The sequence below is a fragment of the Dromiciops gliroides genome, chromosome 2, assembly GCF_019393635.1.
Source record: "Dromiciops gliroides isolate mDroGli1 chromosome 2, mDroGli1.pri, whole genome shotgun sequence".
Taxonomy (NCBI): domain Eukaryota; kingdom Metazoa; phylum Chordata; class Mammalia; order Microbiotheria; family Microbiotheriidae; genus Dromiciops; species Dromiciops gliroides.
The window spans coordinates 460,382,223-460,395,879 of NC_057862.1; the positions used below are offsets into that span (position 1 = coordinate 460,382,223).

The 13,657-nt window shown below is 39.3% G+C and overlaps 1 protein-coding gene across 1 annotated transcript in view; it reads right to left on the reverse strand.

Moving 5' to 3' along the window:
- Window positions 1-13,098, reverse strand: part of DDX27 (DEAD-box helicase 27) — a 28,860-nt gene extending 15,762 nt beyond the window's left edge. Inside the window, exons 1-2 of the mRNA XM_043988190.1 lie at window positions 12,942-13,098; window positions 11,267-11,413 (exon numbers count right to left, since the gene is read on the reverse strand). Coding sequence (XP_043844125.1) covers window positions 11,267-11,413; window positions 12,942-13,034 — 240 coding nt within the window. The 5' untranslated portion in view covers window positions 13,035-13,098. The remainder of the gene's footprint in view (window positions 1-11,266; window positions 11,414-12,941) is intronic.
- Window positions 13,099-13,657: the final 559 nt, after the last annotated feature.

A 13,657-nucleotide genomic window follows, 5' to 3' on the forward strand; every position in this document is an offset into this window, starting at 1 on the left:
TGCACAAATATGTTTAATGTTATTATGTGTGTACATATATATATATATATATATAAAAGCTATATCAGATTACCTGCTGTCTAGGGGAGAGGGGAGAGAGGGAGAAAAATTTGAAATTGGAAAGCTTGTATAAACAAAAGTTGAGAACTACCTTTACGTGTAACAGGAAAAAAATAAAATACTTTATTAATTAAAAAAATAAAATAAAATAAAATGTCAAAAAAAAAAGAGGAAAGCATAGACACAGACACACACACACACACATACACACATCACCCCCCCAAAGTCCAGCAACAAAACATACAAAGAGAAATTCCATTAAAAATAATTGTAGATAATATAAAATACTTGGGGGGCTACCTGCCAAGACAAAAACCAGGAACTGTATAAATACAACTATAAGAAGAATAAATTAGAATTCAGAACTCATCAACATGCTATTTACAACAAACTCTTGAAACAAAAAGACACAAAAATGACTGGAGCAGATTGTATTATAGTTCAGCAGAAATAAAAAAGGAAGGGGTAGCAAGCATATCAGAAAAAGCAAAAGCAAAACCAGAACTAATTAAAAGAGATAATCAAGGTAACTATATTTTGCTAAATGGTACAATAGACAATAAAGTAATATCAATATTCAAACAAATGGCATATAATCCAAATTCTTTTTTGTTTAATATTTTATTTTTTCCCAAATTACACATAAAAACAATTGTGAACATTTTTTTATTTTGAGCTCCAAATTCATTCCCTCCCATCCCCCCTCATTGAGAAGGCAAGCATTTTGACATAGTTTATACATGTGCAATCATGCAAAATGTTTTGATTAGTCATATTGTGAAAGAAAACACAAACCAAAAGAAAAAACTTTAGAAAAATATGCTTCAATCTACATTCAGCTTCTTCCATCAGTTTTCTTTGAAAATAGAGAGTTTTTTAGAAATCATAAAAGTATTCTATTTTCCAGTTTAAGAATTATTTTTAACTGACTAGGGCAGACTAATCTATCTGGGGACTTAATCTCACTGGAGGACTAATCTGGGGACTTTTGACTGTCTGACTGCTATTAATTTCCTAAGCCAATCTGTCAGAACTGTTTAAAATTTTCTCCACACTACTCCCAAATTGATAAGTAAATGATTAAGAAGCCTCTTAATTAAATAATCAAAGCAGAATTTATTTATAAAAATCAATGTAAAAGGGTTAAGAAATGCAAATTATACAAACTGTCTGCTTTTAATATAATAAGGGCCTTTGCTGCCTCTTGCCTTAGGGTATGCTCCAGCTTTCTTCAACTTTCACTCTTTTTCTCCTTTACTCCAGCTTCCCTGTGCTTTCACTGCTCAGCTGCTTTCTTCTAATTCCAAGCCCCTTTCACTTTGTTGACCCCCCCTTACCGTCTAACTTTCCTCTCTGTACTGCCTTGCTGAACCTGTGTTTCTCTCTCATAGACTTCTTCCATTCTCCTAGTGCTCCAGCATCCTCCAACCTCTCATCTCCTTCAGCCCCTCTCTTTACATAGCCTCAGTCTCCTTAGCATCCTTGTAGCAGCCCCCGCTCTGTCCGTCCTCTCCTGCCCTGTCGGTCCTCTCCAACCTCCTAAAGCGTCTCTAACTCTACAGTATATCTCTTCCTTTTCTCTCCTCAAACCACGGGCTCCCTGCGCCCCTGCACACATGCCAATCTAACTTGCCGGCCGAGCTACGGCTGCGGGCTCTCGAGGGGCCCGTGCCCCCTGATGCGTGCCTGGGACCTCCACATGGGTTGCATTAGGGCCTGGCAGGACAAGTCTGGGATCTCTAGGGTAGATCCCCCCAGGGCAGAGGGAGCCATCTGACCTGGCGTCTTGTAAAGCCCAGGGGCTTTGTGGCTCAGCTGAAGTAGAGGGGGAGGGGCACGAGCCCCTCTTACACGGAAAAAACCCCTGAGGGCCTAAGGCTTTTTAATCTCAGCCCAAAGGCAGGGTCCCCAAATCAAAATAAATTCCCACACCAGTTACATGTAAAGATAATTTTCAATGTTTGTTTTAAGATTTTTAGTTCCAACTCCAAGACAGAAAGCAATCTGATATAAGTTATATATGTACAATCACATTAAACATAGGTCTGCATTAATCACCTTGTGAAAAAATCAGAACAAAAGGGAAAAACCTCAAAAAACAAAAAATAAAAACAACAGTAGAAACAGTATGGTTCAATTTGCATTCAGAATCTACAGTTCTTTTTTCTGGATATGGAGAACATTTTCCATCATGAGTTCTTTGAAATTGTCCTGGATCATTATATTGCTGAGAAAAGTTAAATCTATCACAGCTGATCATCACACAATGTAGCTGTTACTGTATACAATGTTCTCCTGGCACAGCTCACTTCGCTCAGCATCTACTTGTCTTTCCAGGTTTTTCTGAAATCGGCCTGCTCATCATTTCTTACAGCACAATAGTATTCCATTACATTCATATTCCACAAGTTGTTCAGTCATTCCCAAATTGATGAGCACTCCCTTGATTTCCAATTCTTTGCCACCACAAAAAGAGCTGCTATAAATATTTTTGTACATGTGGGTCCTTTTCCCTTTTCTATGATTTCTTTGGGATACAGACCTAGTAGTGGTATTGCTGGGTCAAAGGGTATGCACAGTCCCATAGCCCTTTGGGCATAGCTATGGAGAGGTTTTTCATCGTTAAGTCTTTCAGAATTGTCTTGGATCACTGTATTGCTGAAAACAGCTAAGTCATTCAGTTGATCATCAAACAGTAATTGCTGTTATTGTGTACAACATTCTCCTGGTTCTGCTCATTTCACTTTATATCAGTTCATATAAGTCTTTCCAGGTTTTTCTGAGAGCATCCTGCTCATCATTTCCCATGGCACAATAGTATTCCAACACAATCATATACCACAACTTGTTAAATCACTTCCCAACGGATGGGTATTCCCTCAATTTCCAATTCTTTGCCACCACTTAAAGGGCTACTATAAATTTTTTCATAAATATTAGTCCTGGGGGCGGCTAGGTGGCGCAGTGGATAAAGCACCGACCCTGAATTCAGGAGTACCTGAGTTCAAATCCGGCCTCAGACACTTGACACTTACTTAGCTGTGTGACCCTGGGCAAGTCACTTAACCCCCATTGCTCCGCAAAAAACAAACAAAAAAAAACAAATAAATATTAGTCCTTTTCCTTTTCTTCTTTGGTCTCTTTATGATACAGACCTTGAGCAGTATTGCTGGGTCAAAGGGTATATGCAATTTTAGAGTCCTATGGGCATAGTTCCAAACTTTTCTTCACCACAGTTGAATTAGTTCACAATTCCAGTGTCTCAATTTTCCCACATCCCCTCCAACATTTGTCATTTTCCTTTTCTTTCACATTAGCCAATCTGATAGGTGTGTGAGAATTGGGATGACACCCCCTGCTGGGAGGGACATTGTGAGCTCTGGCCTGAAAAGAAAGCCTGTGACTTAGCATCCAGAAGTGACCTTTCTGGGGTTTCGAAGGTCAGATTGGCATCAGGAAGTCATATCTACCACCTGTGGGTCATGTCAGTCAGTGCTACCAGCCAATTAGCTTGGAACTCTGTGTGTGTGGATGGCCCTGCTTCAGGTTTGACAGGGGGCTTCTGGGAGAAGCAAGGCTTTTAGGTTCCAGACTTTGGCATGGTGGGGGACTTCATGTGGGCTGCTAGGAAAGGAAGGTTTTTTCTCTCTGACTATACCAAATAGATTTAAACTAGGATTTTCCATGCTATAAGGAATCTGTTTTCCTCTCTCATTCTCTTCACTAATTTCTAATACACTTTAATAAATACTTAATTAGAAGCTAAAGCTTCTAATTTAAAGTGACCGACCACTCATTAGATTTTAGACATCACAGCTAGAATTTTAGACCTTACAGGTGGTACCTCAGCATTGTTTTAATTTGCATTTTTTCATGTGACTATAGATAGCTTTGATCACTTTGTCTGAAAACTGCCTGTTCATATGCTTTGACCATTTATCAATTAATTTATATTCTTATAGATTTGCCTCAGTTTTCTTTATATTTAAAAAATGAGGTCTTTTCAGAGAAACTTGGTGTAAACATTTTTTCAGTTATGATTACTAACTGTATTTCCTTCAGTACTTTCTGTTTGTCCTACTCTTTCTATCTTTCACCCTGTCCATCTTCAAAAGTGTTGATTCTGACTACCTCCCCCAATCCACCCTCCCTTCTATCAGACCCTCCCTTTTTGTCCCCTTCCCCTCTTATTTTCCTATAGGGTAAAATAAATCTCTATACCCATGTAAATGTCTATATTACTTCCTCTTTGAGCCAATTCTGATGAGAATAAGATTCATGAGCCCCCTCCTCATCTCCCATCTTCCCCTCCTCTGTAAAAGCTCCTTCATCACTCTTTTATGTCAGATTACTTACCCCCATTGTACCTTTTCCTTTCCATTCCCCCCAAGGCTACAATTTTATTTTTTTAGATAATCATCCCATCATATTCAACTCATACCAATGTCCTCTATCCATGTATACTCCTAATTGCCCTAATAATGAAAAAGTTCTTAGGAATTACAAGTATCATCTTCCCATGAAGGAATATAAACAGTTTAACCTTATTAAATCCCTTATGAGTTCTCTTAATAGGTTTACCTCTTTGTACTTCTTTTGAGTCTTATATTTGAAAGTCAAATGTTCCATTGGGCTCTGGTCTTTTCATGAGGAATACTTGAAAGTCTATTTCACTGAATATCCATTTTTCCCCCTGAAGGATTATACTCAGTTTTGCAGGGTAGGTAATTCTTGGTCATAATCCTAGCTCCTTTGCCCTCTAGAATATCATATTCCAAACCTTCTGAAAAGCCTTTAATAAGAAAGCTGCTAAATCTTGCATTATCCTGACTGTGGTTTCATGATAATTGAATTACTTCTCTCTGGTGGTTTGTATTATTTTCTTCTTTACTTGAGAGCTCTGGAATATTTCCAGGAGTTTTCATTTGGGAATCTTCTCCACAAGGTGACTGGTAACGTCAGTTTCTATTTTACACCGTGGTTCTAGAATATTATGGCAATTTGCCTATAGTTTCTTGAAATATGATTATCTAAGATTATTTTTTTTGAACATGGCTTTCAGGTAGTCCAATTCTGAAATTCTCTCCTCAACCTGGAAGGACTTACATGAACTGATGCTGAGTGAGATGAGCAGAACCAGGAGAAGATTGTACACAGCATCAATGACATTGTGTGTTGATCAGCTGTGATAGACTTGACTCTTCTCAAAAATACAATGGTCCAATACAGTTCCAAAGGACTCATGATAGAAAATGCTCTCCAAATCCAGAAAAAAAGAACTGTGGCATCTAGATGCAGATTGAACCATACTATTTTTTTTTGTTTTTCTTTTTTTGAGGTTTTTCCCTTTTGCTCTAATTCTTCTTACACAACATGACTAATGTAGAAATATGTGTAATGTGATTATATATATACATGAGATTACTTGCCGTCTTGGGGAGGGGGGAGAAAAATTTGAAGCTAGAAATCTTATAAAAGCAGATGTTGAAAACTATACCTACATGTAACTGGAAAATAATAAAATAACTTTATGAAAAAAAAATTTATCTCCTCAATCTATTTTCCAGTTTCATTGTTTTTCCAATGAGATATTTCTCATTTTCCTCTAGTTCTTCATTCTTTTTGTTTTATTGCTTCTTAATCTCTCCGGAAATCATGAATTTCCACTTACCCAATTCAAATGTTAACCATTCTTTTTTTTTTTTTTTTTTTGGTGAGGCAATTGGGGTTAAGTGACTTGCCCAGGGTCACACAGCTAGTAAGTGTTAAGTGTCTGAGGCCGGATTTGAACTCAGGTCCTCCTGCCTCCAGGGCCGGTGTTCTATCCACTGTGCCACCTAGTTACCCCCCCCCATTCAAATTTTAAAGGAATTTATTCTTCGGTGAGCTTTTGTACCTCCTTTTCCATTTAGTCAATTCTACTTTTTAAAGCATTCTTCTCTTCAGTGGGTTTTTGTGCATTTTTTTTTTTTGGTGAGGCAATTGGGGTTAAGTGACTTGCCTAGGGTCACACAGCTAGTAATTGTTGTGTCTGAGGCTGGATTTGAACTCAGGTCCTCCTGAATCCAGGGCCGGTGCTCTATCCACTGTGCCACCTAGCTGTCCCTTTTTTTTTTTTAAAACCATTTGGCCATTTGGCCTATTTCTATGGTATTATTTTCTCCAGTATTTTTTTTTTTTAGTGAGGCAATTGGGGTTAAGTGACTTATAAATACTCCAGTATTTTTTAATGTCTACTTTACCAAGTTTTTTTTTTCATTCTTTTTTCATGACTTTCTTGCATCACTGTTATTTCTTTTTCCAATTTTTCCTATACCTGTCTTATTTGATTTTTAAAATCCTTCTTTTTGAGCTCTTCCAGGAATTTTTTGGGGGCCTAACACCAATTTACATTTTTCTTTGAGGCTTTGAATGTAGTAGTTTTACTTTGTTGTCTTCTTCTAAGTTTATGTTCTGATGTTCCCTGTTACCATAATAACTGGCTATGATCAAGGATATTTTTTTAATATTTTCTAATTTTTCTAGCCTATTTCTTGAATTTTTACTTTATATTAGGTTAGGCTCTGCTATGGGGGAGGGAGGAAAGAAGGGAGAGAGAATGGCCCAAGATTAAAGTTTCTCATGCTGCCATTTTCAGAGCAAATTCTGTGGGATCTGTATGATTTCAGTTCTTCCAAAGTGATTTGATCTAAGGACAGGTGTGTTTTCTACTCTCCTGTTCTGTGCTCTGCTTTGTGAGCAGCCACAAAGAACTGTGACCAGGGTCCCCATTCTCTGAGGTCACAAGTTCTATTATAGGGGGCAGCTAGGTGGCGCAGTGGATAGAGCACCAGCCCTAGAGTCAGGAGTACCTGAGTTCAAATCCGGCCTCAGACACTTAACACTTACTAGCTGTGTGACCCTGGGCAAGTCCTTAACCCCAATTGCCTCACTAAAAAAAAAATAAAATGTTCTGCTATGCTAGTGCTCCTCCTCACCCTGAGACTACAAACCAGGACTTCAACCCAGATTCAATATGGGCAATAAAACACTCTTGCACCCAGTGCCAGCAGCAAAGGTACCATGTAATCTCCCTCTGACCAGCTGTACAGACCTCACCCTCATCCCTACCATCTGTGGGCTGAGAGCTCCAGAAGCAACAACTGCTGCTGGTGATTATTCAATCACCCTCCCCAAGACCTGCTGCTCATTTGCTGGGGCATGGCCTGCATTCCACCTTCACCCTGTGCAACAGACCTTTCCAGTCAAGCTTCTAAGCTGTTGTGAGTTGGAAAACTATTTCTACCCCATATTTTGTGGAGTCTGCTGCTTCAGAATTTGTTTTGAGACATTATTTAAAGTTGTTTGGAAGGGAAATGGAGAGAACTCAGGTGAGTTCCTACCTTTTCTCCACCACCTTGGCTCTGCCCCTCCACCCCCCTCCAAAGATAATCAGAATCAAGTGACTTATCCAGGGTCACACAGCTAGTATATGTCAAGTGTCTAAGGCTAGATTTGAACTCAGGTCCTCCTGACTCCAGGGCCTCTCTGTTCTATCCACTGTGTCACCTAGCTGGCCCTCCCTTTCCAAAATCTTAAAGGACAAGTTAAATGGGCAACAGAAAGCTAGGTGGCGCAGTGGATGGAGCACCAGCCCTGGAATCAGGAGTACCTGAGCTCAAATCCAGCCTCAGACACTTAACACTAGCTGTGTGACCCTGGGCAAGTCACTTAACCCCAATTGCCTCACTTAAAAAAAAAAAATGGGCAACAGAAGGAAACAGACAATAAAACTATATTAGTCAGGGACTTCAACTAGATAAATCTAGATAAATCTAATCATAATAAAGTTAAGGAAATGAATACAATTTTAGAAAAGTTAGGTAGTAGACTTCTGGGAAAACTGGAAATCAATCTGGCAGAAAATAGGCATAAACAAACATTTCCCATCATATTATCAACATAAGGTCAAAATGTATATATGATTTAGTCGTAAAGAAGGTATCATAAACCAATTAAGAAAGAATAAAAGGGCAGCTAGGTGGCACAGTGGGTAGAGCACCGGCCCTGGAGTCAGGAGTACCTGAGTTCAAATCCGGCCTCAGACACTTAACACTTACTAGCTGTGTGACCCTGGGCAAGTCACTTAACCCCAATTGCCACACTAAAAAAAAAAAAGAAAGAAAGAAAGCATAGAAAAAAATTACCTGTCTGAACTATTGATAAAGGGAAGACCTCATAACTAAACAAGAGAAAAAGAGGACTGCAGGAGGCAAAATGGGCAATTCTGATTACATTAAATGAAAAAGCTTTTGTGCAAACAAAACCAATGCAGCCAAGATTAGAAGGAAAGCAGAAAGCTAGAAAACAATTTTTACAGTCAATGGTTTCTGATTAAAGCCTCATTTCTAAAATATAAAGAAAACTGAATCAAATTTATAAGAATACTAGTCAGTAGAGATGCTGATTGAACCATACTATTTCTTTTGCTTTTGGTGCTGTTGTTTTTCTATTTTGAGGTTTTTCCTCATTGCTCTGATTCTTCTCTTATAACATGACTAATGCAGGAATATGTTTAATGTTACTATGTAAATATATAACTTATATCAGATTATCTGCTGTCTAGGGGAGGGAGGAAGGGAGAAAAATCTGAAATTGGAAAGCTTGTTTACACAAATGTTGAGAACTATTTTTACATGTAACTGGAAAAAAATAAAATACTTTTATCAGGAAAAAAAAGAATACTAGTCATTCCCCAATTGAGAAATGGTCAAAGGATATGAACAGGCAGTTTTCTGATGAAGTCAAAGCTATCTATTGCCATATGAAAAAATGTTCTAAATCACTACTGATTAGAGAAATGCAAATTAAAATAACTCTGAGGTACCACCTCATACCTATCAGATTGGCCAATATGACAAAAAAGGAAAATAATAAATGTTGGAGATGTGGGAAAAGTAGAACACTAATACATTGTTGGTGGAGTTACAAACTGATCCAACCATTCTGGAGAGCAATTTAGAACCACACCCAAAAGGCTACAAAACTATGTATACAGCTAGATGGTACAGTAGATAAGCACCAGCCCTGGATTCAGGAGTACCTGAGTTCAAATCAGGCCTCAGACACCTGACACTTACTAGCTGTGTGACTCTGGGCAAGTCACTTAACCCCAATTGCCTCACCAAAATTAAAAAAAAACCAACAACAACTATGTATACCCTTTGATCCAGCAATACCACTACTAGGTCTATAACCCATAGAGATGATAAAAAAGGAGAAAGGACCCATATGTACAAAAATATTTATAGCTGCTCTTTTTGTCAGGGCAAAAAATTGGAAATTGAGGGAATGTCCATCAATTGGGGAATGGCTGAATAAGTTGTGGTATATGAATGTAATGGAATGATATTGTGCTCTAAGAAATGATGAGCAGGCAGATTTCAGAAAAAACTGGACAATGGACTGATGCTAAGTGAAGTGAGCAGAACTAGGAGAACATTGTACACAGTAATGGCAATATTATATGATTATCAATTGTGATAGACTTAGCTCTTCTCAGCAATACAATGATCCAAGACAATTTCAAAGGACTCATGATGGAAAATGCTCTCCACATCCAGAAAAAGAAGTATGGAATCTGAATGCAGATTGAACCATTCTATTTTCACTGTTTTTTTTCTTTTATTTTCTTTCTTTAGGTTTTCCCCTTTTGTTCTGATTCTTCTGTCACAACATGACTAATGTTTAACATGACTGTACATATATAACCTATATCAGATTGGATGCTGACTTTGCGAAGGGGAAAGGGAGGGAGAAAAATCTGAAACTCAAAATCTTATAGAAACGAATGTGGAAAATTATCTTTACATGTATCTGGGAAAAAATAAAATACCACTAAGATTGGGGGAGAAAAAAGGTTTTGTACAAATGAAACCAACGCAACCAACACCAGAAGGAAAGCTGGAAACTGTTTCTCAGATAAAGCCCTCATTTCTCAAATCCATAAGGGACTGAGCCAAATTTATAAAATAAGAGCTATTCCCTTATTGATATGGTCAAAGGCTGTGAACAAGCAGTTTTAAGAAATCAAAGGTCAAATGAAAAAATCCTCTAGATCACTATAGATTAGATAAATTATAGCAGCTCTTTGTGCTGACAGAATTAGAAATTGAGAGAATGTCCATCAACCATCAACCATCAACTGGGGAATGGCTGGGGCAGCTAGGTGGCACAGTGGATAAACCACCGGCCCTGGAGTCAGGAGTACCTGAGTTCAAATCCAGCCTCAGACACTTAACACTTACTAGCTGTGTGACCCTGGGCAAGTCACTTAACCCCAACTGCCTTACCGGGGGAAAAAAAAAAAAACCTGGGGAATGGCTGAGCAACTTGTAGTATATGATCATAATGCCCTAAGAAATGATGAGGGCATGGCTTTAGAAAAACCGGGGAATACTATTTATATGAATTGTTGCAAATGAAGTAAGTAGAACCAGAAAAATATTATACACAGTAATAACAATAGTTTAATGATAATCAACTGTGAAAGATTTGGCTACTCTAATCAATACAATGATCTACAAGGGTTCCAAAGGGCTCATGATATGAAAAATGCTATCAAACTCCAAAGAGAGAACTGATGACCTCAGAGTATATTGAAGCATATTGTTTTTCACTTTTTAAATCCTATCTTTTTTGGGGGCAACATAACTAATATGGAAATGTTTTGCATGACTTCACATCTAATGGGTATCATATTGCTTGTTTTCTCAATTTGTGTGGGAGGAAACGGAAGGAGAGAGATAATCTGCAACTCAAAATTTTTTTTAAATAAAAGGTATAGAGCAACTAGGTAGCACAGTGGATAAAGCACTGGCCCTGGACTCAGGAGGACCTGAGTTCAAATCCAGCCTCAGATACTTGACACTTACTAGTTTCCATGAACTCTTTATTATTATTATTTGTTATAGAGGATTGCTTTCTGGGGTCTCTCTGGAGAATAAGGGAGAGGGATATATTCGTAAATATAGGTGAAGTAAAACAAAAGCTATCAAAATTTTAAAAATTCATAGCATACTTCTGAATGGCACTCCAGGGTCTATTGGATATATGAATACCAAATGGCAAGTTAAGTAACTAATATTCTCATTCTGGAATCCATTCTCTTGACCCACAAATAAATCAGGATCCCTATCTTAAATTTTCTTCTGACTACAAAACTCACCTTTTTCTTGAGTTGACTCATGACATCAGCCATAGCCCAGCTCCCATCATAGGCTCCCTCCTTTTCAGTAAAAACAAAGTCTGGATTGAAATCAGCACTCCGATTCTTCCGTAGTGCCTGCTTTTTTCTGCCCAGCACAATGGGCTCCTGAAGAAAATAATGGGGAAAAAGTGATGCCAGAGTTGGTGCCCAGCAGAGTTGATATGGGAAAACTACAAGATGAAAGCAATCTCAGTCTCACTTGAAACCTTTATTTTTTCTTAAACAAATTTGTATAACTCTTTTGAGAACTGAAAAGAAATCCTATGAAACATATCTTTACTAAATAAAATCTGAAAAAAAAAAACCCTCCATAACTAGGTTAAAACTGTTTTTCAAGATGTGCTTCAAAGTACTTATCTACTTTACCTTTCCTCAAACTTCGTGATTTCTGTGTCTTTGTTCACACCATTTCCCAAGGCTGGAATGCCTTCCTATATCTAATATTTTCAACTGCTGAAATTCTATTGTTGTCTTTTAGTGGTTTCAGTCCTGAACCACTCTTCCTGACCCATTTGGGGTTTTCTTGGCAAAGATGCTGGAGTGCTTTGCCATTTCCTTCTCCAGCTCATTTTAAAGATGAGGAAACTGAAACAAACAAGGGTAAGTGACTTGCCCAGGGGCATACAGCTGGTAAGTGTCTGAGGCCATCTTTAAACTCCAGGTCTGGCACTCTATCCACTGGTACTACCTACCCAACTTTCAAAACCCAGCCAATAAACAATTTTTTTTTGGCGGGGTAATGAGGGTTAAGTGACTTGCCCAGGGTCACACAGCTAGTAAGTGTTAAGTGTCTGAGGCTGGATTTGAACTCAGGTCCTCCTGAATCCAGGGCCAGTGCTTTATCCACTGCACCACCTATCTGCCCCGCCAATAAACAATTTAAGCCTCTAAGGCCGATTACTTTCTTTTTTTTTTTTAATTTTTTTTTTTACAGGGCAATGGGGGTTAAGCGACTTGCCCAGGGTCAAACAGCTAGTACGTGTCAAGTGTCTGAGGCCGGATTTGAACTCAGGTACTCCTGAATCCAGGGCCGGTGCTTTATCCACAGCGCCACCTCGCCACCCCCAAGGCTGATTACTTTCAATGAAAATGTTCTCAGGGCAGCTAGGTAGTTCAGTGGGTAAACACACCGGCCCTGGATTCAGGAGGACCTGAATTCAAATCTGGTCTCAAACACTTGACACTTACTAGCTGTGTGACCCTAGGCAAGTCACTTAACCCTCATTGCCCCGCAAAAAAGAAAAAGAAAATGCTCTCTTCTTCCTCTGAACCTACGAAGCAATTTGTACCTTTATTATGCACTCATTCTGTTTACCAACTTGGCATTAAGAGTTATTATCAAATATCTCATATACACTGATGAATCACATGTTAACTGACCTCATCATCAGCTATTCTCTTTCCACAATAACAAGGCCCTCTGTATTGAGGCTGCAAGATAAATATTCCCACCAATCAATTAATAAGCATTTATTAAACACTAGCCAACTGCCGGAATCAGGGCTAGGAGCTGGAAATAGAGACAAAGGAAAAAGCCCCTGCCCTCCAGTATCTTACTCCAGCCCAGTCCTTTCCTAGCTCCTAGCACTTTTTTCCACTGAACCACGATGCGACTCAGGCAATCCCGACCTACCTCTTCCTCATCATCTCCGCTGTCGGACTCTGGTTCCAGGGGCCCCTCATCGTCCTCCCCAATAGTTGCAATCAAGTCTAAATCCTGAAGCATGGTGGCTCCACAAGCACTTCCCGTAGCGCGCGCGCGCAGATCCTGCAACACTTCCGCTTGAGTCACCGCTCATTTCCTCCCTTCGGCCCCCATCAATTTACGCATGCGCAGAAGTGGGGCTGGGTGGCTGCGTGTGCTGAGAGTATGCGTTGGGAGCAGAGGTGGTAAAGGCTCTTACGCAAGTGACTTCCAGACTTTCAACTCTGCGCAGGCGCCACAGCGATTTTCAACTTTTCCAATTCTGCGCAGGCGTCACAGCGGCATACAAGTCTATGCCGGAACCACGCCTCTAATGGGCTTTGGCCTCTGCCTAGAGAGAGTTGGGGGAGGGGAGAGGGCCGCCTGGAAAATGTGTCTTATTAAATGGGCTGACGCAGTCTCTTGAGAGGGCGACGGCTTGTGGATTGTCTTATAAATTTGTGAATTGTCATATCCCGGAGAGACCTTAGAGATTGTCGAGTACAATGTCCTCATTCTAACAGATGAAGAAAGAGAAAAACTAGCTGAAAGGAGGACGTGGAGGAAGAAATGGAAAATTAATTCTAGTTCATGCGGCCCTAGGCAGTCATCGTTTCTTAAGACCTTCCTATGTGCCTGCCGGGCACTGTGCTAAGCGCTGGCCT